This window comes from Panicum virgatum, chromosome 3N, assembly GCF_016808335.1.
Source record: "Panicum virgatum strain AP13 chromosome 3N, P.virgatum_v5, whole genome shotgun sequence".
NCBI classification, from domain to species: domain Eukaryota; kingdom Viridiplantae; phylum Streptophyta; class Magnoliopsida; order Poales; family Poaceae; genus Panicum; species Panicum virgatum.
This window is the reverse complement of record NC_053147.1, coordinates 15044635-15070899: the sequence shown is the minus strand read 5'-3', so window position 1 is coordinate 15070899 and position 26265 is coordinate 15044635. Positions and strand designations below refer to the sequence as shown.

Here is a 26265-nt window from a genome sequence, read left to right as displayed (position 1 = left end):
CCTAGAAACTTAATGCATAATCAAGTAAATATATATAACATTTCATAAGTTAAAATAGTAGGTTATGCTCCGGGGCTTGCCTGGGATTAACACTAGGTCAGTGTTTGTTAGATGACACTCGCTTGGCGAGTATTCCGGTCCAAGCATGTACTCCTGGTTCTTTGCCTCTTCTGGATATGTCCACCAAACATCGTCTTCGTGTTTGGTTCCAATATCACATCCTTCACGTGGTTCATCTATCGTACCTAAATGAGGTGCAATAATGCATATGTATGAATGCACAGAGGTACAATAGACAATGCATCAAAAAGAGCAAGCAAGACAAACACAAGGTCACGACTGAGCATCCATAAGCATGAGGTCATGAGCTAGCTTTAGCAAACATACAAATAATATCAAGCTTCAACAAGAGTTGCATGAGCAATATCTAACATGTTATACATGACTTATGATCACCAGAAAACATAGCATCCAACCCCAAATTAATTTATCTAAAGCCTTTCTTAATTTATTTAGATAATAAGACATATAGGCATATATATATGATCATACATGTAAAGTGCACAATAAATTCTACCAAAATCACAGTAGATCACCAATACTCCTAATAGTCTACTGCATAAATTTCACATGCTCAGGTTTTATATTTTATTGATTATAAAACAGACAAATCTTTATTGCACTTAATCGTGTGAGAGCAAGTTAAATGTAAAACTTCATATTTTCTATAAACACATGGCCATATTATATTTTTTAGACCATGGCCATATTATATTTTTTAGACCAAAATAACATCATATAAGGGCAATGGAATCACATTTTCCATTTTTACACATTTCTATTATTTATAAACTATTTACTTAGCATTCAACAAGTTAAATCAAAAACTCGGTCATACTACCCTCAATTAACTTGATATTTTTACCACAGTGCAAACATCACAATAATAGCCTACCATAAAAATTTCATATCATTTAGAGCAATATAACTGCAGTTATGAAAAAGACAAGCAACACTAGCATTAAAACCTTAACAAGCATAAATCTATTTTTACAGCAAATATTTTCAACTAACACCCATCATATTATGATTCCACTGCATAGATCTACTCACAAGGATTCCAAAACATCTTAATTTGCTATTTTACGATTTTTCTACTATTTTCTATGGATTTTCAAAGTTTCAAGCGATTTAGTCCCTGAAATACTATTCATATGAGTCTATGACAATGCAGAAAACCCCCTGCACTTGTTTCAATTGCTGCACGAAGTCCCTAGTCGCGAGTTGAAGCAGAGCAGCAAGGGGAAACGACGATTCCGGCGATGGGGATGCTTCCCGGCGACGAGGGAGGGGTGGGGAGTATGAGGGCGATGAGGACTACCTGTAGGTGGGCTTGGTTGGGGTTGGGGGCGACCGGAGAGGGCCGGCGACGGGAGCAGTACCACAGGCGGTGATGGCGGCGGCGCTCTCGCCGACGGCGAGGCGGGTCGACGACGGGGAAGCCATGGGAGGATTCATTAGGGTCGGACGGAGTAGGGGCGCTCGGCGGTGCGGCGCAGGGGCGCGTGCGCCGGCTCGCGACGAGCAGCAGCATGCCGGCGGCGGCATGGCTCGGAAACGAGCGCGGAAACTCGTGGAACGCGCTGGAACGAGGAGAGCATGAGCATTAGTGCCTCACCTAGCTTCGATTTGAGCCGCTAGACGAAGAAAATGGTGGCCGGAGCTAGGAGTTCCACGTCGAGGTGGAGCTCGATGGCCATGGATGGCTGGCGGCCGGAGAATCCTTGTTTCCCGGCCGTGCGGCGGTCGGGCTCATGTCAGAGGGGCTGAGGAGGAAGCTAGAGAGGTGAGGGAGCTTCGGTTGGCGGCGATTTGAAGATGGTGGGGCGGAGGCCGGGGATTTGGCCGGTGGACGGGAGCCGCACGAGCTCATTCGAGCTCTGCTCGAGGAAGAAGAAAGGGAGAGGAAGGAGAGGGCAGTGGGCGAGCAGCAGCAGAAGGAAGGGGCAGCACGGCGGCAACGCGGGACACGCGGAACGCGCGCGTCGTTCGGCGGTGTCGTGGCCAAATTGGCCTTGGTGACCCCGGCAAATATCGGGGCGTTACAACATCCAGCCCCACCCATCGATGCGCCGGCAAGCAAGAATTCACGGTGCACGTAGCTAGACCCTAGAGATCACATCACGCGAACATGTATTGACCTGGCACTTCCAATTCCAGCCACCGACCAGCCAAGCTGCTCAGCTCCTAGCTCGATCTCACCGATACTCCTATGCTATATAAGCACTCATCCACCAGCAGTGCACACACCTCGCCGTGGCATCATCATCAGATCGCATCGTCGCGACACATCAGGCAGCTTGCTAGCGCCGGGCTTGACCATGGCCAGCATCGTGTCCCGGCCGCGCCACAGCATCCAAACGTACTGGGCGCGGAGGAACTACCAGCGCCTGGGCTCGCCGTCGCGGCGCCTCAGGGTGGCCCGCCTGGGCGGGGGTGGCAGCAGCAGCAGCAGGGCGGCGTCGACGCAGCCGGCGCCGGGCCCCGCCGCCGCGCGCTCGCCGTCGTGGAAGGCCAGGGCGTCGCGCGCGGCGCTGGTCCGCGCCGCGGTCGTGCTGGCGACGCCCGCGCTCCTGCTCGCGCTGCTCCGGGACGCGTACGTGGACGCGATGGTGGCGCTGGGCGGGGGCGCCGTGCGCCCGTGCGCGGCGCTGGCCAGGTCGCGGAGCGGCGAGGAGGCCGGGCTGTGGGGCAAGCGTGTGCCGCGGGCGCGCGGCCAGCCTGGGCAGGGCAGTGGCGGCGCGCGGGGCGGGGACTTCGAGCGCCGGATGATGGCGCATATATACAGCATGGTCGTCACGGCGGAGCTGCCATGCGCCGCCAGAGCCTGATGGATTGATCGGGTGAGCCGAGAGCACATCGTCCCAGGGTAACATGCGAGCGAATCGCTAGTGCTGCAAGACCACGCACAACGTGTGTATTATCACCGGTTGATGAATAAGAATGAAAGAATGATACGGTTGATGAATAAGAATGAAAGAATGATACGGTTGATGACAACGTTGTTGCTCCTGAAGAGTGAAGGTATGGAATCTGATACAAGATCCTGAATGTTCTGCAAGCGCTGAATTGAATCACACGGCTCCACATAAAACACCAAGCCCCTGTTTGGAAATAGAGTTATGGAAAATATCAAAAAATTTAGATTAATCCAGCCTCAGCTTTTAAAAGCATGAACGCCTTTTCTCAAAAAAAAAAAAGCATGAAAGCCTACAGACAACAAGTACACCGGGAAATATCAAAATTGGGCTGATCACGTTCTCATGTGAATGATAAGCTCCTGACATGATGTTTCCAACAGGATAATTGAGAGAGTAGAGATATAGTGGAAGCATAGTTGGTTGATATACAATGTGTTCAACATAGTGATATACAACGGCAACCGCGGAAGCATACGTAGTGGTCGGAGGTTGAGATTCACATGGGCAACTCCCGGCCGGCATGCTTTGTTTTTCGCTAGCTTTTCTCTCTTTTAAAGCGGGTCTCGAAGTCAACCAGGGGAGAGGGAAACATATGCGGTCAACAAAACAAACTACTGCGTTGGGCCGTTTTCTTCTTCTTTGATGTTAAAGAGGCTCTCGGTCTCGGATATTCGGCCCAGAGCATGTTGGAGTATCTAACGAAGAACTCCAACATGCTCTGTCTCGCTGGTTCCAACCCGGCCCGATTTTCTATAAAAAAAAACGGCCCGATTTTTCTACAAGGGACTGACAAGTGACAATTTGGGTCAGTACATACAACATCATGGCTAAGCTTGTCCCGTTGTCCGGGCTTGGTGCATGACCGCAATGATAGGAGTCAGTCCCGGGGAGCCAATTTCATCAGGTCGGACCTGCGCGTCAGCACGTCCCGCGTCGCGGTGCGGTGCGTGCGTGCATGCATGCCTTCACCCGCACGTACCGAACCAAACGCAGCGCGCAGGTGCATAACTAACCCGATTGGGATCCCCCCTAGCCGAACTGATTGCCACCGCCAGACGGAAGCGCGCACCTAAAAGTCTCGCCGATTCGTTCGGGCGTCGCGTCCCCGCCGGCGTCGTCGGCACACCTGCTTCCTCTGTTCCTTACTTCTCACCGGACCTGCCCCCTCGCTCTTGCCGAGTTGCCGTGCACCGGCAGCTGTGGCCCCGCACAGTGGCGGATGCAGGATTAGAGGCAAAGGGGAGCTGAAACAATAGAGAGGTTGATTTGTGTGAAGATTTAATAATGATTTGAAGGTCTTACTACAGTGTTTTACGTGTAATTAGGGGGGCTTAGGGGGGCTTGAGCCCCCTAGCCCCCCTCCTGTATCCGCCCCTAGCCCCGCACCACGGCCCGTGCGTGCGTGCATGGTGGGCCAAGTTAGTTAAACCTGTGCCGAGGAAGCAACGCTACGGGACGACGGGCGAAACGTGACACCTGAATTCCTTTGCCTTTTGTGGGTGGTGTTATTACTTTCTTGCTCGAGACGGCGCTGGTTAGCTCGGAGCTGAGAGGGACGGACCCGTAAAAGCGAAGCAAGCTACAGTAGTAGTAGCCTCTAGCCGGCGATATAGGAGTTTATGTTAATCCCATCAAGAACCACACCATAACCAATAACCATGCATACGCGCGCGGGCCGGCCGGAGTAGCACTGCGAGAACAGGTACAGAAATAGCTCGCGTTGGCCCACGCAATGATTCGTTAGTTGTTCGATGGTCTTGAGCGGGTACTCAGAAACGAATGGAGCTCTCCTCCTACGAGGTGTGTAGCTCACTAAACTGGCCACATTTTCCGTTGTCGGTCGTCAAACTAGCACAGAGCTCGCATTTCATCCAATGAAAACGATAACAGCAAATGACAATAAGCAAGGAGTGTTAAGCGTTGACCATAGCGGTTAAGCTGCATTCTGAAGGTACACCACTCCACCAGTCATTGCTGATCAGAGAGGGCACCCGAGCCGGGCAAATTCGAAAGCGCTGCGCGGCAAGAGATAAACAGAACAGAAAGGGGTGGGGAAAAACACTCGTGTTACGCCGTGTTTAGTTCCAAAAATCAAAATTTCAAAAAAAAAATCAACACTTGTATGGAGACTTAAATCTAGACGAAATAAAAAACGCATTGCGACTGCTGCCTGTAAATCGCGAGACGAATCTAATGAACCTAATTAGGATGTAATTAGACATTAAATTGCTACAGCAACAACCTCTAATGATAGATTAATTAGGCTCATTAGATTCGTCTCGCGATTTACAGACGAGTTCTGTAATTATTTTTATGATTAGTCTATGTTTAGTACTTCAAATATAGAAAAATGTCCTTTCAAAAAATTTACACGCCGGCGCCGCGCCGTCGCAGCCTATATGTATACGCGCCCGCGGCCCGCCTGCCCGCTCGCAACCAGCGGCATTCCTGCCCTCGACCTCTTCCCTCCCGTCACTCGTATCTCCTGACTCCGCTCCAACCCCCAAATCCGCGCCCCGAGTCGAGCGCGCGCTCCAGCAGGGGGAGCTAGCTAAGAGGTGAGTGCGCAAGCTGTTTGATCTTAGCTTCCATCCTCGTTCCTCTATCTGGGCTGTGCATTTGATCGGTTTTGGCCGCCGTGTTTGATTCTCTCCCTGCTTAATTGGGGGTGGATTTTGATGCTGGGCTCCGTTCTACTTGAAGACGGATTAGTAATTTGAGTAGATTCAACTCATTGGCTGCTCCCTGATTGCTTATTGCTCGTGTTTCTGTTTGAACTGAATTCGTACTAGAATGTTAGGTTTAATTCTAAGTGAAAACGGATTTGTAAGTTATTTGTAGATTCTGTGATTGTTCGTTGCTCGTTTTTGTTTGAATTTGGTTCGTGTTTGGCTAGTTCTGTTCTGCCATCGCCTCGAGCAATATGCTTCGTGGATGTTTCCTGCAGTGTGCAGTTCATTTCGCTCCAGAGATATATTTCGCGTGATTTTCCTTGGATTTTCCCTGACGTTTTGATCCGATTTGGTTGCAGGGACAAGTTGTTTGCGGAGGGAAGACGAACGAGAGCAGAGCGCTAGCGCCATCATGGAAATGGTCCTCGCTCCGGCCCAGCCCGACGGCCTGCACGCGGCGTTCGGGCCCAAGAAGCCCTGCGGCTTCGGAGATCCACGCTTCTCCTCGCCCAACCTTCTCCCCAACGGCGGGGATCTCTTCTACGGCTACCCCTCCCCCTCGTCCCCCTTCGGCCTCGGCCGCGCGCTCTTCACGCCGTCGCCGCGCGCCGCCTCGCTCTCCCGCGGCTCCTCCGACTCCGGCTCCATCGTCGATGACGGGAACGACGCGGCCACCGCCGCCGCCGCAGAGCGCCGCCAACGCCTCGCCCGCATCGCGCTACAGTACCAGGAGGTGGTCACCCGCTTCGAGTTCTGCCTCTCGTACCTCGCCGACACCAGCAACGAGGCAGCGGCGCTCCGCCGGGAGAACGACGAGCTCCGCATCGCCAACGAGGATCTCGCCAAGCTCGTCGACGAGTTCAGCAGTCTGAGCCTCACCGAGGAGCACCCCATCCCACTAAGCCCTCTAACACCGCTGCCAGCCGCACCGGCGATACCGAAGAGCATCTCCGTCCGTTCGCCCGTCTACCTCAAGATGAACCAGAACGGCAAGCATCGCCCGTCCAAGCCAACGAAGCTGGGCTCGGTGAGATCCATGCCCACTCCATTTTCCCCGTTGCTGTGATTGAGTCCAGTGTCCGATCAATCAGTTCATGCCTCTTACCTGCTCGTCTGTTGTTCTCAACGCGGAAATCCAAGCAGCAGCGCGTGTTCGTAGGCATGGACGGTGGCGTCAATGGGGAGGGGGAGCTCAAGGGTGGGGAGGAGCAGCAGCCCAACAGCGGGCTGGAGTTTGAGGTGTACAATCAGGGCATGTTGAAGACAGAGCTGTGCAACAAGTGGGAGGAGACCGGCGCGTGCCCGTACGGCGATCAGTGCCAGTTTGCGCACGGCATCGCCGAGCTCCGCCCCGTGATCCGACACCCGCGCTACAAGACCGAGGTCTGCCGCATGGTGCTCGCGGGCGCCGTCTGCCCCTACGGCCACCGCTGCCACTTCCGCCACTCCATCAACCCCACCGACCTCTTCCCCCTGCACCCCTGATTTTGTCAGTCCATCACCGACCACCACTCCCTCGCCCGCCTCCACCCTCTCCAGTGTCATCCGTTATGCCATTGTCAATCCTAAAAAGACCATGTCATTATCACAGGTGAGGCTGAGAAGGAGAGCCGTAAATAAGGTATAGCTAAAATACATAGATAGAAAACGAAATTGGGCTACATATTAGCACGCAGGCAAGATGTGAATATAGACTTCTAGACACCAAGCTGTTCATATGGGGCTGATCATCAAATATGTGAATAATGTTGGTAGTTTTCAAGATGGTTTATTATACACCATAACACCATATAGGTTATGGTGCTATTACTAGTCAGTGTTTTTCGGGCAGAGGCGAATGTCTGTGGCTTCCTGTAAGTAAACTTGGTAAGGCTGTAATCTGAATATTCATTGATGTGTTGAGCACTAGCACATTTGACAAGTGCAAGCATCTTCAGTTGTACTGTTTCTGGGAAATTGAAGCAATGCATTATATTTTAGTGGAATATGTGAAGCTTGCAGATTTTGCCTCCAGTTTCTGGTGCTCTGTTTTCTTCAGATCTTTGCTGTTCTGATTTTCTTCTGAGAGAACTTCTGCTGTCCTACTTTTCAGTCTCTCTATCAGACTATCACTGCTATGGATGGTGATTTGCTTGACATTTTACCCCGGTTGCTCTTGTGCCCAGCCGATGGATGGAAAATTGTTTAATGTTTATTCATATATTGTGAACAAGTTGTTTTCCGGTGTGAACAAATTTGGCTATATTCGTATATTGTGGATTTCTAATTCGTGTGATCTGTACACGAAGGATATTCAGAAGTGGTGATTACACTTTACATACAGTGAAAGTCAGTTCGTGGTGGTAAACTGCTTATTTGGAGTACAAACACGCAACACAAAATTATCCAATTATTTCATGCCTGCGAGAATGCCAGATTGTTCATGTTTCAGGCTACAATAAATATACTCACTGGTGTATTGCAAAAGTTCTGGTTTGCAGGGGTGATCTCAGTCTCTCAGAGCAGATTCTACACTGGTGTAGCGGGCAGGCTGAACTGCAGACGCATTCTGTTGCCTATAATCCACAGTAGGCCCTGAGCTTATCTTCGTGGCGAGCGCCTTTCTCAGAAACGGAGAATCGCACGAAGTCGTCGTGGTAATAAGGCTTGAAACGTGGAGGGTGATCATCACTCACAAGTTCATCGGGCGCCTGAATCTTGCCGCTGGGGATGGAGAACAGGATGGCAGAGTATCTGTTGACATCCCCACGGACGGTAACCCGGTGAAATGGCGCGTGCAGACGGTCGTTTGTCCATGCCTGGAGGACGCGAAAGATCAGAAGCACGGTCCATGATCAGTGCAGAAATGGATTGCTTTAGTCGTGCCTAAGTAAGCTACTCCCTTCGTTCTTAAATATATGACACCGTCGACTTTTTTTTTCGTTTAACTATTCGTCTTTTGTACAAATATTTATGCAAATAACTAAATCTTCAAATTAGATTTAAGAGACTTTTGATAATAGACGTAAAAATACTCATTTCACTTCATTTAAGTAACTAATTAATTAAATAATATTGGTTAAAGTTAAAGAAAAAAATCAATGGTGTCATATAAAAAAGAACGGAGAGAGTATAAACAGCCTGATTAACGTACTATATCACAATTAAAGCTCGAATGATCTGTATCCCAGAAGGTTCCTGCACGATCAAGTGAGAGAAGAAATCCAGCGGAAGTGCAGCGATACGTACCCGGAGCGCGTTGCCGACCATGACGACGAGCGACGTCGGCGACGACGGCGTGACGCGGATCCACTCCCCGCCCCTGGTCCGCACCTCCAGCCCCTCCACCTCGTGCTGGCACACCACGCTGAGCGCGTTGGTGTCCTGGTGGGGTCCCGGGGATCCGGGGTGCCTGATCTTCTTCTCCCCGGTGTCGTACTGCCACAGCCAGAACAGGTGCCATGTCGCCCCGTTCAGCGGCTCGTGGTGCTCGGCCACCCCGAGCCCCTCCAGCACCATCCTCCGCATCGCCTCCCTCCAGCTCGGACATCCGCTTCGCCGCGCCATGAACGGCCTCGCTGCACGCACGCGCGCAGAAAGAGCCGTAAGCTAGTTGCCTAGTTCCTCGTAGTCTTGGGGAGAGAAGAGAGCTACGTACCAGAAAAAGGCGTCGCCGCCGCCGTCGGGCCACACGAGATCGGCGTAGGCGCGGACGGCCTCGGGCTTGGAGGCGTCCACGATGGCGAGGCTCTCCTGGCCGTCGAGACCCTGGAGCTCGCCGAGGTAGCCGTGGAAGGGCCTGTCGGGCCCGTAGTGGTTGCGGCTCACCCTGCTAATATAATAGTTTGGGATGAAATGAGTTTAATGGATTGAGTTTGATATGAATTGTATTTGAATGGATTCAAATGAGTGTATTGGGGTGGGCTGAAATGGGTTCTTTATGCAAAACAGTATGATTATATATAGATGTCGGTCCCGTAAGAGCTGGATCTTAAAAATAAAACATCACGTTCACATTATAAAATTTTATCAAAATTGACTAAAATTTATTGGAGATAGCTCAGAATGACTAGCAGCTACTTTATGCAAAGCAGTGTGGCTAGAATTACACGTGGGTCCCACATCAAGAGCCGGACCTTAGAAATAAAATCTCGCGATCACACTATAAAATTTTATCGAACTTGACTGAAATTTATTAGAGATGACTCAATATGACTAGGAGTTACTCTGTGCAAAGCAGCGTGGCTTGAATTATACATGGGTCCCACGTCAAGAGCGGACTCTAAAAATAAAACCTTGCGTTCACACTATAAAATTGTATCGAAATTGACTAAAATTTGTTGGAGATGGCTTGGTATAACTAGTAGCTACTCTGTGCAAAGCAGCGTGACTAGAATTACACGTGGGTCCCACATCAAGAGCCGGACCCTAGAAATAAAACCTTGCATTCACACTATAAAATTTTATCGAAATTGACTAAAATTTATTAAAGATGACTCGGTATGACTAACAGCTACTTTGTGCAAAGCAGTGTAGCTAGAATTATACGTGCATCCTATGCCAAGAGTCGGACCATAGAAATAAAACCTCGCGTTCACACTATAAAATTTTATCGAAATCGACTGAAATTTGTTGGAGATGACTCGGTATAACTAACATCTACTCTGTGTAAAACAGTGTGGCAAAACCTACACTATAATTTGTTTTTTTGGAAATAAATTTTTATTGGGTTGTAACTATAGTTTGACTAATAATTTATTACATCATGAGCTGAAATGTTTGTGTTGAATTGATTTGTGGTGGTGGTGGTTTGGAGTGATATAGATAATATTAATTTCCCTAATAAAAATAAATTGGCGTGGATATAGTTTGGTTTCCAACGCCATTTGGAGGGTGAGTTGCGGCGCTTTGCGTCGACCGGCAGAGCGAAGAGCGGCCTCACGGCGCCGTCGAAAAGCGCGGCGCGGTGCTCCGGGGCCAGGGCCGGGTAGTGCGCGTCGAAGCAGCCGAAAGTGTCCAACGCGTCCACTACCTGCGCGCGCACCGACGACCAGGTCCCGGCGCCCGGCGCCGACGGTTCAACGCCAGAGAAGTCTATCCGGGGGAGCTGCGCCGCCTCGGCGCTCATTGTCAGTGTCCCAGCTCTGCTCAGCTGAACTCCGTGTGCTGTGGCGTGGCTGGAGGTTGCGTCGCGCGGTGGTGAAGCTTAGTCACTGGTATGAGTAGCAGGTACTGATGGTGGCTGAAAGCTTTGTCACGAACTACTTTACCGAATGCAGCAACGTGATTACAATTTACACTGTAACATTGCGAAAACTCAGAATAAATTTATTCATTTCTTTCATGCCTGCCAAGGCACCAGATTGTTCATGTTTCGGACTTCAAGAAATGGAACGGGCATGGCATCCTCCCCCTAGACTTTCCAACCTGCTGATATATCTATCATCTCTGACGTGCTCACATAAAACGAATGCCAAACGGCCGGACAGATTGCTCAACTCGATTGTGCACACAGGGCTGAAGCGCAGATGAATCATCAGGCTGCCTATACTCCGCAGAAGGCCTTGAGCTTATCTTCCTGGCGAGCACCTTCTTCAGATACACAGTAGCGGATGTCGTCGTTGTTCATGGGGCTTGAAACGGGGAGGGTGCTCGTCGTCCACAAGTTCATCTGGAGCCTAAATCTTGAAATTCGGAACGGAGAACAGCATGGCAGAGTACCTGGTGACATCCCCAGCGACAGAAATCCGGTGAACTGGTGCGTGCAAGCGGTCGTTTGTCCATGCCTAGAGTAATGTGAAAATCATCAGTGCAGAAAATCAGAAGATATCATGATCAGTCATCAGTGCATAAAGTAAGACCACATGATCAGTACAGAAATGGGTGTGTCTGAATTTTCAACGTAGGAGATGTTACAAATTAGTAATTGTGAAAGTGCAGGCACCTAAAAAATATTCAGTTAGCAGCACAAGTGTTGTCTAACCGAACTGCCAAGGAAGCTTTTTTGGTGATCTGTTAGGACCAGGCCAGGCCTTCATCATATCACTGTTGAAATTGAAATCTGCGTATTATTGCGGTTGACGATGTTTTCTGAATGGCTGCCATTGATGTAGTGAAAGGGAAAATAAGCAACGGGCCACCTCTGCTGAAACGTTCTACCTGCATAGCAGATTAGAGTGGTCTATTCTTGCTTAATCTCTCATTGTCTAACAGCTAGTGCTGCCTTCATCTCACAAAATTGCGAGCTAGCAACCGCGGGAGTTTCTTCACTGCTTGCATGCTCTAGCCAAGTGCAGTGAGAGGTAAAAGTGGAGCAGAGCCGCATTGATTCGTACCCGGAGTGCCTGGCCGACCATGACGACGAGCGACGTCGGCGATGGCTTGACGAGGACCCACTGCCTGTCCCTCGTCTGCATCTCAAGCCCCTCCACCTCGTGCTGGCACACGACGCTGAGCAGATTGGTGTCCTGATGCGACCCGAACCTGATCGTCTTCTCCGCGGCGCTGGGCGCCTGGTACTCCGACATACGGAACAGGTGCCACGTCGACGCGCTCAGCGCGTCGTGGTACTTGGCCACCCCGAGCCCTTCCATCACCATCCTCCGCACCGCCTCCTCCAGCTCAAAGATCCGCGCGCAGCCGAAGCAGAGCAAAGTCAAACCAAACGTTGCTTCTCCACGGAGCGAGATCAGCTGCAAGAAATTAAAAGGAGGCATTAAGCTTACCAGAAGCCGTCGTTGCTGCCGCCGTCGGGGCACATGAGGCCGGCGAAATCGCGGACGGGCTCGGGCTTGTTGCCGTCCATGATGGCGAGGCTCTCGTAGCCGTCGTAGCCCTGGAGGCCGCCGAGGTAGCCGTGGAAGGGCTTGTCGGCGCCATAGTAGTTGCGGCGCTTGGCGTCCGCGGGCAGCGCGAAGAGCGGCCTCGCGGCGCCGTCGAAGAGCGCGGCGCGTTGCTCCGGGGTCAGGGCCGGGTACTCCGCGTCGAAGCAGCCGAACGTGGCCAGCGCGTCCATCACCTGGGCGCGCACCGCCGACCAGGTGTTGGCACCTAGGCGCATCAAACAGTAAACTCATAAAATCGATATAAAATCTTCGAAACTCGGAAAAATACAAACTCAACTGTTCTGGATTCTATGAAATAATATCTACAACTTTTGTTACATAAAGTTTTTTATTTGATCAACGTATCTAAATCAAGAAAAATAGTTCTTGTACCTAGAAAAATCTGAAATAATTAATTTGGTCTAGTTGTGCTTATCTAAAATTTACCAAATTTTTTTTATATCTCTTAGGAAATAAAATAATGGTAATGTAAAAGTTATGGCTTCTAATACTCAGTATAACAGCATGGATAAATAACCCATTTAAACTAGACATATTGCAAGATCTAATTTAAAAACTTATTCTAGAAATGTTTTCTGGGCCTACCAATTTTTTACAAGCCTATACTCACCATATGAAACACTCTGGCCAAAGATGACATGCATCCAAAGGATGGATCTTGAGATTTAAATAAAAGTACATTAAATTTGAATTTAAAATAGAGCACGATACATTGATCAAATTAAAAACTTTATGTAACAAAAGTTGTAGATATTGTTTCATATAATCCAGAACAGTTGAGTTTGTATTTTTTTATTTTTCTGCGATTTTATATCGATTTTACAAGTTCACTGTTTAATGCACCCTGGGCGCCAGGACCTAAATGTAAATTTTTTTTACATTTAGGTCCTGTCGCCCATTAGGGGCGACAGCCACCCATTTTTGAAAATTTCCGTATTTGGCATATATTTTTGAAATTTTGTTTTTAAATATAAAAATGAAAAAAGCGCTTCCGTGAGCTGCTGGTCTGACCCAACATGCTGGCCCAACCAGAAACTCAACAAACAGCATCCTGTCATTGCCAAGCGTCAAACAAAAAAAATCCCTAAAAAAAGTGTCAATCATAAATTTTTAGTTGCTGGCGCAAATGTCTAATGTTGTGGACACTATATTTGGTAAGAAGTACCAGTGCAGGAGCAAGGGCGTCCACAACAGAATATGCGCTAGGTTTGGTTATTTTCGGTTTGTTAGGCTTATGTTCAAGAGGTCTGTTAAGATAGAGTATTTATATTCAGAGAAGAGAGGAGAGTCTTGCAAGTAGAAGGATAGCATTTAGAGTTCAGAGCCTCCTGCGTGAGGGCGAACTAGGGTTCTATCCAACTACCGAATCTGTCATCTGTGATTTGTGATTGATTAATATAGCAGTCCACATCATTTGGTATCAGAGCTAGGTCTTTCATCTGCCTGTTCCATCTACTATCGCCTGCTCAAAACCACCCGAGAAATTCTCGAAGGAACACGCCAAGGTCTGCTCCGGCAAAGGGATCTACTACATGGAACTTGAAGATGGGAACGCAGCGGAGGACACTGAAGCGGAGGACAACGTCACCATCTCAGTGCACGCCGTCACCGGCATCCGTACGAGCTCCACTCTACAACTCCGAGTTTATCCGCTGCACCACCATGGTCGCGTTGATCGACTCCGGGTCGACACACTCCTTCATCTCCGACACCATGGCTCTTCGTGTCGGCCTCGTTCCCGCCCCACGGCCGAGTCTCTCAGTGGGCGTCGCGAACGGCGATCGCGTGCCCACCTCCGGCGTCTGTCGTGGCGAGTCCATGACCGTCGAGAACGAACAGTTCTTGACCGACCTCTACGTCCTCCCCCCTGGAAGGCTATGACCTCATCATGGGCTGCAATTGGTTGCGCTCCCTGGGACCCGTCGTCTGGGATCTCTCCAAGCTCTCCATGATGTTCTGACGCCATGATCATATAGTGCGCTGGACAGGAGTGCACGCCACACCGTCGCCACATCTGGCGGTCACGCAGGCCGTCAACCCCCTGACGGCCCTCCTCGCGGAGTTCGACGACTTGTTCGCGATGCCGTCCGGGTTGCCGCCGCCTCGACAACCGGATCACCGGATCCATCTACTGCCCAACACCCCCCCGGTGGCCGTCAGACCATACCGGTACGCCCAAATGCTCAAAGATGAAATCGAGGCCCAATGTCAAGCAATGCTGGAACAAGGGATTATTAGGGCCAGCACCTCGGCGTTCTCGTCATCGGTGTTGCTGGTTCGCAAGCGCGATGGCTCTTGGCGCTTCTGTGTCGACTACAGAGCGCTCAACAGCAAGACGGTCCGGGACAAGTTTCCAATCCCAATCGTGGAGGAACTCCTGGACGAGCTTAAGGATGCTGTGTTCTTCACAAAGCTTGATCTACGCAGCGGGTACCGTGGTCAGGATGCATCCGGATGACATTGCCAAAACTGTGTTCCGAACTCACCATCTGGATGACATTGCCAAAGCTGCGTCGCGTCGGCGCCCATCCTCGCCGACTCGCCGTCCCAACTGAGCTGCTGTGCTGAGCTACGTATCTTTGGTGGTGATGCCGTGATGGGGATAGGGGTTGCTTTCTTTGCTTCCCGACGTGGTTGGTGGTCTTGCTTCGGAACAGAGAGCGCCCCCGCTGTTGACTTGGACCGAGATTAGAGAGGGAGTTAAGTGGGCTTTGTATTTAGGCCCAATTCTGTTACTGGCCCAAAAACTCCGGGGGTTCCGTGAGCTGGTCCGACCCAACACGTTGGCCCAACTAGAAAAATCCCTAAAAAAGTGCCAATCATAAATTTCTAGTCGCCGGCGCAAATGTCTAATTATTTTATTCCGAAGTCACCAGAGTAAAGATAGGCGGCGCCGCGGCGGCCTTGTCTGCGTTTAAATTCTCTTTATGTGTCAGGGGTGCGGACAAATCATCGGTCAGATGCTGACTAATCAAAGAAGTGACAGTGATGTTTACACGCACGAACGCTTCAGGCTTCCCCAATCATCTGTCTGAACAGATCCGACGTTCACCAGGTTTTTTTTGCTAAGCAACGTGATAGGGATATCATTCTTTCGGTTGAATGGTCGCCTTGCAAGCATTTAGAAAAGCAGATGATCCGGCATAGTACGAGCGATGAACTGGTCCTCGGTTACACACCTAGATTTGTCCATTTCTGTAATGCCTGCCGGAGGACGGTTTATGTTTCGGACCATAGGAAGTCCGGCCAGTGTCTTCTCTTGGTCAGGGGCGACAACGCTGAGACGACGGAGCGAATTGAGATGCGCAAGCTAGAAACTATTATATTCAGGCCATAATATTTCAGCACTGGGCCCGTTACGGCTGCTGGATTCCTCCCTCAGAATATGGCCCGACTGGATACTGAGACCTGCTTAAAATAACGGAAATGTTTCGCTTGCCAAACGAAAAATAAGGTCTAGGAGAAACGGGATCCTCTCATCCATCATCGTCCAGCCAGCCAGAGGCCGGCGCAAACGCAAGCAGACCTTTTCTTCCGTGGTGGACGGACATTGACCAGAGAAACGCCTGGCTACCTGGCCTGCGAATAAACTTCTCGCTCCGCGGCACGCGCAGCCAAAAGCCCCCGTCACTGATGTACTAGTAGTGATGATGTTTACACGCACGGACACCACCCATTGGAATTTGGAGACGAGCTCGCTCGATCTTCTCCCGGATGAGACCTGACCTGACGTCGCCTCTTCTCTGCATGCTGTTGTTTAACCAGCTAGACATCACTCTCCCGGCAGCGGCAGCTGGGTCACAGGCCACAGTACGCCCTGGCCCTGCCAAACATTTCTTTTTAGGTCTTTCGTAAATTTTTTGAAATAATTTTTTTTCATATTTGAGGTATTGAATATAAATTAATCACAAAACTAATCACAGAGCTCGTTCGTTTGTAAACTACAACGAATTTATTAAGACTAGTTAATCCATTAATAACACATACTTACAGTAGCAATTTATTGTCTAATTACAGTCTAATTATGTTCATTTGATTCGTCTCGTAATTTACAAACAAATTATGCAATTATTTTTTTTATTTCAGCTAGATTTAACACATCATTCATGTGCCGCACACATTCAATATAATTGTTTTGAAGTTTTGAAAATCTAAACCAGACCTTAATAAAAAAAACAGACTCCCATGCACGATGATTCCCCCTGCACGAGCCAGGCCATGGCTGAATTTTCTCAAGTCCTCAACCTTCTAGATGGACAGGCGACCCCCAATCCCCACATGATGCCGCGCGATGACACGCAACGCAGCCATCCACGTGAGTGCGTTGACGGGGGAGTGGCCGCAGTTCCGACGGCACTCTCAACAGCCAAGCAACCAATGGCCGAAGGCGCCTGCGCATTTTCTCTTTTCTCTTAAGAGCAGCACGTGCACGTTCCACAGCGAGATGGCACGTACACGTCCTCGGCGCTCGTCAAACCACATGTCTCGGGAGTTGGACTGCGGCGACGCCGATGCGATCCGAAAAGTCGCGGCCAAGTTTATCGCCGACGGCGACGCCGCCCGGCTGCGTTCTCGTGCCGTGCGGAAGAAAAAAAATGTCTCTTTCGATCACGAGTCGTTGCAGAATGATGAAGACCAACCAATACGGAAGGAACTCGAGAACAGCTGTGAAGATAACAGGTGGTAGTTGCTGAATAATTTTTTTCTTTTTTAAAAAAAACAATGCTGAATAATCTCTGATGAATCATACATACAAAACCAAGCCACGGATTTGCTCTGCGGATTTTCCTTAGAATTTACACTTTGCACGCTGCCTCTTTCGCAGCAGGGCGGCTTGCTTTGCTCGCATGCACCCAAAGAGGAAGCAGGGGACGGCTCTAAATTCTGTCTCGAATTCACAGGGCAAGGACGGTTGTTACTGGACGCACATCATAACTAACGGCGCTCACTAAACTTCAGATTCTCACTGTCGCTACGAGCTAAGGGGAAGAGCGTACACAGATCAGCTTCGGATCGGGCCAGCAGCGCGTGCATGCCTTTCTCCGGCGAGCATCGCATCACATGTCGAGCAGGTGCTTGGCGGGCATCGGCGGCGCGGCGGCCGCCCGCGGCGGCAGGTGCGCGGCGGAGGAGTGGAGCATGGTGGTGAGCTCCTTGGACGCGACGATGGACTTGTAGATCTCGAGGATGAGCCGCTGCTCGAACTCGGTGGGCGCGCCGTCGCCCCGCGGCGCCGGCAGCTGCTTCCGGCGCCTGGCCCAGAGCCCGTCGGCGCCGCCGGGCAGCGCGAGCGCGGACGCCCGCCGGGCCAGCGCCAGCATGGCGCCCACGGACGCGTCCCGCGCCCGCGCCAGCACGCGCCGCGGCGCGGCCAGGGCCACGCGCACGCGCACGCGCAGCCGCCGCACGGCGCCCCACCCGCCGCCGCGCCGTGCCGCGCCCAGCTGCCGCGTGGCCTTGCCGCCGTCCGCGGCCTCCAGGCGGTGGTACTTGCGCCGGCGCCAGTAGGCGCGCACGCCCCGCGTGAACCGTATCGGGAACGCCTCCGCCTCCATGGACGATGGAACGGGATCGCGGATCGTGCTGCCGCTTGCTCGCTCGTGTCTGGCCTGGGTTGGGTGGTGCGGGTGGTGGGTGCGTGCGAGTTGGAAGGAGCAGCCGGACAGGGGAGTTTGGTGGAAACGGTGGTGCGGATGCTTCCTTTAAGTAGGGAGGGCCGGAGGTATGGCTGGTCAAAATACCCGAAACCCGAACACCGAGCCCGAAAAACCCGAGCCTAAAAAACCCGAACACTAATTCGGATTTCAACTCACGGTACCCGAAATTATTATGGATAATTCGGATTTCAAATCACGGTACCCGAACTACCCGAAAAACCCGAACAGCAGCCCAACCCAAACATTTTCACTCATCTCGGTCTAGACCACCAAACCTTCCCAGCCCAGCCCATCAAACCTTCCCAGCCCAGCCCATCAAACCTTCCCAGTTCCTAACCCTAGCTGCCGACCCCCAGGCCCCCAATGCCCCCCACGCCTCATCCCCAGCCGCCAGGAGCCAACACCCTCCACGCCCCACGCCAGTCATCGCCCCACGCCGCTCACGGACGCCGCCGCCGGCCGGCCACCACGGCACGGCCCCAGCAGCGCGACTCCAGCGACCACCGCGGGCTCGCCACCATCTCTCCGTCTCTCTCTCACCAATCCTCTCCATCTCTCCGCCGGAGCAGGAGGCCAGGGCCAGGAGCTCAAGTCTGCGCCGCCGGATCCCCACCTCCTCCACGCGACCACGCCACCAGCTTCTGCTCTCGGCTCCAGCAATCCTGCTAGCAGCGGCGGCGGGTGGGGCTTCTGCGGCGGCAGCAGCCGAGTCCGGGCGCGCCTCCTCCGATCGCGAACGCCTGGCCACAGTGCGTGCAGGGAGGGACAACATCAGTCAAGCTCCAGCGGCGGCGTGGTGTGGTTCGGGTTGTTCGGGTAAACCCGAACCCGAACCCGAAATGTCGTGTTTTGTTTATTTTGAGCAAAAATCGGGTTGGAGTTTTTGAATCCTGAAATTTAGAAAATCCGAAAAATCCGACCCAAAATTTTCGGGTAGCCCGAACGCCCAGGCCTAACCGGAGGGAGGTGGAGAGGATGGCAGGAGGCGGCAGGGGTTGTTGGTGAACCGTGGCCGTGAGCCAGCGGGGGCGGCCGGGGAGTTTACTGCTTGCTGGTGGGTGACGTTCGTGGCGCACGGGCAGATGATGCGCGTCAGGTCAGGGTGTGTGCTGCCCGTTCCCGGCAAGTGCGCACCGTTTGGTTGGTGTTGATGCGGTGACGGGTGGCGTGTTGGCTGTTTGCTCGGAAAGCACGGTGGTGAGCGCGCGGTGACCCGTTTAGGAATATAGTAGCACGCAGGTCGCTCTCCGACCCCTGCGAGCCCCCACCGCTCTTCTCCTGTGAGATATGAAAGGCTTCTTGGGCCGTGTTGACAATCTAGAAGAGATGAAGCAGCGTTGAATTCCGAAGAAGAAATGTGCTCCGTCCCCGCATGCGTCGCGCAGCGCAAGCAACCCGCAGAAAATTCCGTGGGCTTTGCAAGCTGAAAAATTCTGTTGCTTCGCTTTTCCGGAGACTGCAGCTGGTTTACTTGAAACAAGTTTGATTTGTATTGCCGCGAAAGGTAAAAGTCAGACAGTTGCCCTCTCAAAAAAAAAAAGGTTAGACGCGAAGAAGGATCGTGTCAAGTCACGGGCCGTGCTAGTACTAGGATTAGCATCTTTGGTGGTCAAAGTAAAACGCCGTAGCGAAATAAAGCACGTCACTGGGAGAAGAAGAAGAAAAACTAATCGATGAAGGATTAGATTGTCGGTTGGGCCGTTGGGGATTCCGGCGGGCCGGTCAATGGCTTGCTGGCGCACGAGTCTGCTTTAGCGCTGCACGTGTTTGAGATGCCTAGACATGATCCGATGCTCGTTTGCGTTCAAAACACGTGTGGTAGCGCTAGAATGATTGCTATAGTTAAGATAGTTAAGGATGGATTCGGATGTTTATTCGAATGTCAGATTTTTGGTCATTTTTTTTCGATTATGGACAAATAAGATATAAAATTTACTATGTAAATTCATAGTTTTATATTTAACATTGATCTTGTAAAGATTCATAAAAACTAAATCTCAAATTTATCATATATATTCTCAAATAATAGATATAAAAATTCGAATATGGATCGGATACGGATTCGAATCTTTTTTCACATTTTTAATTGTAGGGAGCAAATAATATATAAAAAAATCTATACAAAATTTTATTCTTATGTGTAATAATATGCTTGATAATATAAAAAAAATTAGCATAAAATTTTAAGCATATCTATTTTAAAATATTAAATTTGTTCTAAGAATTCGAATGTCTAGATCCATCCTTAGCTATAGTTAAATATACCGACATGAGCACACGCACGGTGACGTAGGCAAAATAATGCTCGAGGACGGACGACGGGCGGGGATTGGGCATGGCGTGACAGCTGCGAGAAATGGATCGGAGCGCGTCCCTGGTGGCTGGTCATGGCATCAGCCGCAGGTGTCGACGCACGGCACCGGCCGGGCCTGGGACGGCGGCCCCCGCAGGCCGCAGCCATGGAGTCGCCGGGCTCTCGACGTCGCGGTGGCTGTCTTGTCGTGTTGAAACGACGGACGCGCGCAGCTGATCTTCTCTCCTGGTCCCGTACTCTCCCCGTACACATGACGTGGCCAATATAATTCCACCGGCCTCTTGCCATATATGGATCATCAATATTTTACCTAGGAATTTTAGCGTATTGGGTGGGCCAAAGTGTTGACGACCAAAATTGGCAGCACCAACCGGTCTGATCAAGCGGTCTGACCGGTCTAGTGCTGTAGGATGCCCGGCAGGGGACCAACCGGTCTGACTGGTAAGTCCCGACCGGTCTGGCTGGTCTAGGAGGAGTCCGAGTCAATTAAGGAGTTTTGTAGATTTAGATCTGTAATAGAGATTTCTTGCGGGATAAATTCACCCCACCTTATAAATATAAAGGTCACGCCCGATTGAGGATATCCAATCGATCAAAATACAAAACAATTACTATTTTTTTACCCTCTTTACCTTTTCTCCAAACCCTAGCTTTTCCAACCTTCATCTGCTGTTCTTCCTTCGTCTCCGCGATGTCTGAAGGCGTTCTAGGTGGCCTGCAGATCCTAGAACAACCCTACGTGCGCCTGCCCTGACGGGGTCCCTCCCTAGCGGGCGTTCGTCGGCCGTCGTCGATTCTCACCGGCGACCAGTCTGACCGGTCCCTTAGACCGGTCTAACCGCTCCACGCAGGAGGAGCTGCATCGAGCTCTTCCTCGCGCCGCACGATCTAGTGCGTTCGTGTGTTGATCCGTAAAAGACGTCAACATACTTTTTGGCGACTCCGCTGGGGACAAAAATCTTGGTTAGCAAAACCGATCTAATCTACCACGAAGAAGATGGGCTCTACTACCGAGATCGACAAGGACAACATCATCCCTGCGACATACGAGCATCTTCCTGAAAACGTCCGCCTGATGCTGGAGGAGCGCAAGAAGAAGCGTGATGAAGAAGATCTACTAGCGGCACTTGCGAGTATCAAGGTCGATTGACGAGGCAAAGTCACCAAGATCAAGGAGATCGACTTCGCTTCTACCTCCACAAATGCATTGAAGCGTCCCCTCATAAGAGGTGACTTAAATGTGATACAAATATCAGTCCCACGAGGCTGATACACATTTATTACATCAGATGGTACATCACCGTACAAACCTCCGAGGAGGCGGACACTCGATACAAACGATAATAAGAAGTAAAAAGGCTACGGTGATGCACCAAAGCACGACCCACATGTGATACAGCTCGGGCTCAGAGTATCGCGCCAGCAGAAGCATCTTGCAGAGGGCCAACACCACAGGCAAAGTTGGGGTTCGGACGTAACCTCTACTTGACGTCTTCAACAACGAAGTCCAGATCTTCCTCTGAAGAAAACCACAAATATATATCGGATGAGTACAAAAGTACTCAACAAGTCCAACCCCATCCACGGAGGGGGTAACACAGATATGCGCAGGATAAATCAAGGATAGGGCTGAGGTTTATTTGCGGTAAAGCTAGATTTTACACATCCAGGGGTTTAGTTTTGAAAAAGATTTTCTTAAAGCAGTTTCTCACTTAACCGAATAATGAGTGGGGTTGATCCTACACAAAGGATCCAAGTTTAAATGCTATCGGACTCCCCATCTGTAGTAGCTCACGGCACAACTGCCGGACACCTTCCAAAAACAACTCACGCCATGAAAACATCCCTCCCAGAAGTCTCGTTGTGTGACCAAACCGTAACCCGCTCAATACCGTGAACACGGCTATTCGAATAGGTTTTACACTCTGCAAAGGTGTGCAACTTTACCCACAAGTGGGGTACCACAGCACGATCACCTTAGTGTCGGTGCAGATCCCATCAGAGCCATTACCCACCTTAGCTAGACTTGACTAGCCAACACGGGCTCCACCGAGGGGCCATTGACCTGACACCGAGGTTTAACTGGGGCATAAGCCACCACGACCTTATCCCTTCTCCTTGGTCGCCCGTTGCTCTCAGCTCTCCTGATAGCTATCAAACTAACTAGTGGGGTTTATGCTAAGCCATTGCCACATACAACGGTCGAGTGGTTCGCACGATAGTTGAGTTAGTCAAGATGACACATCAACTCGGTCCTTAATTGTGACAAGATGGATATCTCCCAACCTTCTTGCTCAACCACATCGGTACGAGCCTCCAACATATGATAATCCACACAGGGAATGCCATTCATCCATCTCATCTTAACATTCTTTTCTTTCATTTCTCAAATATCCCATCTTTTCCTTTTTACACACTCACATATTTTCCTTTCGAAAAACTCATTGTAATCATTTTTGAAGTGTAGTAGAGTAACCAATTCCTAAGCATATCTAGCAGTGATTAATATCTAAATAGAACGAAGCATATTTAGAGATTAACCTAGGTCATGAAGGAATAATCATATCAATCAAGGGGTGGCTATCCAAAGGGTTTCAACAGTAAATCATATGCAATTTTGTAAAACAGGTCGATAGGTTGTGTTTACAAAACTGGGTCGAAATATGCAATCAAAGGATGAGATTGAACTTGCCGTCTTCAAAGCCTTCCGGGAGGTCCTGATCGAGGTACTGTCCTTCGAGTTCGGGGTCGCGGTACTGGTCTTCGCACACCAGCTCGTGGTACTGCTCGTCGACGGGTTCTTCCTCGATCACCCCGTGATCTACGGCGCACACAAACAAACAATCAATAAATAAAAAGAAATAAATGTTTTATTGTTGAGCAAGAATCAGGAATAACTTAAGAAACGATGGTAGAAAGAATATTTTTGGGAGATTTCTTAATGGCATGACCGGAATTATGTTAGAAATGGCGTGGTAAAGTTTCGGGGCAAACAGAGGATTTTTGGCGCATGAAATGATAGGCCGAAGAGGGGTTTAAGGGCTAAATAAGGATCTGGGGCCTATTTGTCATTATTTCTGGGAGGGAAAGGTCTTGAACATAATTTTGGAAAAGGTTCGGGCTACTCTGGAAATTAGGCAGGGACCTACTCATAAATATTTTATATAGTGGAGGGGCTTATTCATTAAAAGAAATAAGAGAGGGGCTTCATTGTAATTATTTTTGTGATGGCAAGGGCTTGATTGGAATTTTGGGAAATATTAGGATCACTCTAGAAAATGGCAGGGGTTTGTTTATAATTGTTTCATATGGTGGAGGGATCATTTTGCAAAAATAGAATCAGAGAGGGGCTTCTTTGGAAAGTGGCCTAGAGAGGGGGGGGGGTTCTTTAAGAAATAGAAAGGAAAGGAGGCAGCTCGTGGAGGCCGGGCCACGAGGGCCGGCGGGAGGCGGCGGTGGCAGCTCTGGGCGGCGGCGCTGCGCGGCTCGGGAGGGGGCTAGGGGCGGCGATGAGGTTTGTGGGGGCGGAGAGCGCGATGGGGACACCTATTTATAGGCCCGCGGGGCGAGAGAGAGGGCGAGGCGCGGTGGCCGGCCGGACGGCGAGTTCGGTAGCCATTAATGGCGGTGGGGGCGCGGCGGTGGCGCTGAGCGATGGTGGGCAGGCGTGGGCGGTGGCGTGGAGCTCAAGTGGAGGGCGGCGGCACCGAGGGGAGGGCGCAGGGGACGGGACGGCGGCCAATGGCGGGGCGCCGCGTGTGTCCGAGCTCGTCTCGGCGGCGCTGTGTGGGGGCCCTCACTGCGAGCGTGCGCGCACACCGAGGCAGCAAGGGGGCACTGCGCACAGGGTGGGGGTGGGACAGGGCAAGGCAGGTGGAGGTGGGGGGTGGCGTCCAGGGGAGGCGCGGCGTCGAGCTCGGCGTGCAGCGCGCGGGAGAGGAGAGAAGGAAGAAGGAAGAAAGGAGGAGGAGGAGGAAAAAGAAAAAGAGAAAAGAAAAAGAAAGAAAAAAAAGAAAAAGGAGAGAGAGTGAAAGAGAGAGAGGGAGAGAGCGGTTGGCGCGATTCGCGGCGGCGGTCGGCCACGCGCACGCTGTGTGGCTTCGGCGGGAAGCGACGCGCACGCAAAACGGGGAAAGGAAACAGATAGATGAGATGGGGATTGGTACTGGTGTCGGGACGGCGGGATTGCCGGGAAAGAGGTCGGGACACTGGGTGCTCAGATGGAAAAGATTCTGAGGCAATCAAGCTCAGCGACGGGAAAAAAATATTTTGAAAAGATTTTTAGCGAGTGATTTGTTTTGGTAAATTTTCGGGATGTTACATGCATCTACTAAGGTAACACCTGCTGTGAGTGCTCCATCTTCTGGTGTTACTATGGAACAAATTCAGAAATTTCTAGTTGAGCGTGATGTTTATTGGGTTAATTGGCTTAGCTCTAAGGAAAGAGAATTGGCTGGTAAGAAACCAGAAACAGACGATGAACATCCATCTATTTCTACTTGTGAATTTTATGTTCCTCAACCATCGGCATCATCTCCTACGAGTCAACCTCAATATGGGATGCCGATGAATTATTTCAGTGGTCAAACTGTGACACCCACGTACACTGATCCCATTATGAGTATTCTTAGTTCGGCCAACATTAGCTGAACAAACGAGATTGTTTCGTAGATACCGCCAGAACCTCCCAGGAACTCAGTGCCACACATCGGTCCTATCTCCGACGAGATGTTCGACCGATATGTACAGCGGTGGCAAAACCGGCAAATACCGGTCAGACCAACTTACCAGTCCGGTCAGACCGGTTCCCCCTCCCACCGGTCTGCCGGTCCATACGGTCATCTTGTTCCAAACCAGCGTGATGTATCTACATCCACATAGCCAAATTCTTCGAGTCATTTTGATAAAGCGCTTGCTGATTATAAGAATGATTTGGCTAATTTGCTTAGAGAAAGTTTTGGAGTGGATGTTAGAAGCAAAACTCGCACATACCAAAAGCCGTATTCTACTTCGTTTGATTCGGTTGCATATATCCTGCTGGTTTTAGGTTGCCTGAATTTGTTAAATTCAGTGGGGGAAGATACTAGGAGTACTTTTGAGCATATTAGTCAGTATCTTGCTCAATTAGGAGAAGCTGGTTCAATAAACGAGTTGAAAATGCGTTTATTTTCTTTATCTCTAACTAGAACCGCTTTCTCATGGTTTTCTTCTTTGGCACCTAATTCCATTGGCTCATAGGAATAATTAGAGCAGAAATTCTATGAGCACTTTTTCTGTGGGCATGATGAACTTAAATTGTCTCACTTGACATCGGTTAAACAATCGCATGATCAATCCGTCAATAATTACATAAGACGATTCCGCGATACAAAAAACCGGGCTTTAGTGTGAATATTGCAGAAAAAGATCTAGCTGATTTGGCTTTTAATGGTTTGTGTTCTCATATTAAAGAAAGATTAGAGGGCTATAATTTCTTTACTGTTACTCAGGTGCATCAAAGAGCTTTGGCTATAGAAAGCCGAAACAAAGAATCTCAAGAGTCTCATAGACATCATCGTTCTAGTGTGCATGCCTTAGATTGCAATTCAGATTGTTCGGACGATGAGTCTTCGATGTATATGCTGCTGAGTTTGTTTGGCCATCTCAAGCCAAACCATTTACTTGTTCTGCTTTTAAGCCGATTCACAAAAATCGGCAAGATGAAAAATTTACTTTTGATGTATCCAAGTGCGAAAGAATATTTGATGAGTTATATAGGATTGGATACGTCAAGATATCACATACTATACCGCTGCTTGAAGAATTGAAGCGGCGAGC

General features: G+C 50.2%; 2 protein-coding genes, 1 long non-coding RNA gene and 2 pseudogenes across 3 annotated transcripts; 1 reads left to right on the top strand and 4 right to left on the bottom strand.

The window, feature by feature from the left end:
• Positions 1-79: 79 nt before the first annotated feature.
• On the bottom strand, positions 80-1566 carry LOC120664555. Its single transcript, XR_005670958.1, has 2 exons — positions 1382-1566; positions 80-245 (listed from the first exon to the last, which is right to left on the bottom strand). It is a non-coding gene; the product is annotated as an uncharacterized LOC120664555 (long non-coding RNA).
• Positions 1567-5417: 3851 nt separating this feature from the next.
• On the top strand, positions 5418-7651 carry LOC120664551 (zinc finger CCCH domain-containing protein 39-like). Its single transcript, XM_039943818.1, has 3 exons — positions 5418-5539; positions 6013-6680; positions 6797-7651. The coding sequence occupies exons 2-3, from the start codon at positions 6066-6068 to the stop codon at positions 7136-7138; spliced, it is 957 nt and encodes a 318-aa protein (XP_039799752.1). The 5' UTR covers positions 5418-5539; positions 6013-6065; the 3' UTR covers positions 7139-7651.
• Positions 7652-7826: 175 nt separating this feature from the next.
• Positions 7827-10760, bottom strand: LOC120664552 (annotated as a pseudogene).
• A 179-nt stretch (positions 10761-10939) lies between these two features.
• LOC120667587 lies at positions 10940-12692 on the bottom strand (annotated as a pseudogene).
• Positions 12693-17158: 4466 nt separating this feature from the next.
• LOC120664550 lies at positions 17159-18145 on the bottom strand. Its single transcript, XM_039943817.1, has one exon. The coding sequence runs from the start codon at positions 18030-18032 to the stop codon at positions 17535-17537; it is 498 nt and encodes a 165-aa protein (XP_039799751.1). The 5' UTR covers positions 18033-18145; the 3' UTR covers positions 17159-17534.
• Positions 18146-26265: the final 8120 nt, after the last annotated feature.

Coding starts and splice junctions, on each gene's coding strand:
- LOC120664551 (XM_039943818.1), top strand. CDS start 6,066: ATGGAAATGGTCCTCGCTCCGGCCCAGCCCGACGGCCTGCACGCGGCG. Junction 6,681..6,796: donor AGCCAACGAAGCTGGGCTCG/GTGAGATCCATG, acceptor AAATCCAAGCAG/CAGCGCGTGTTCGTAGGCAT.
- LOC120664550 (XM_039943817.1), bottom strand. CDS start 18,032: ATGGAGGCGGAGGCGTTCCCGATACGGTTCACGCGGGGCGTGCGCGCC.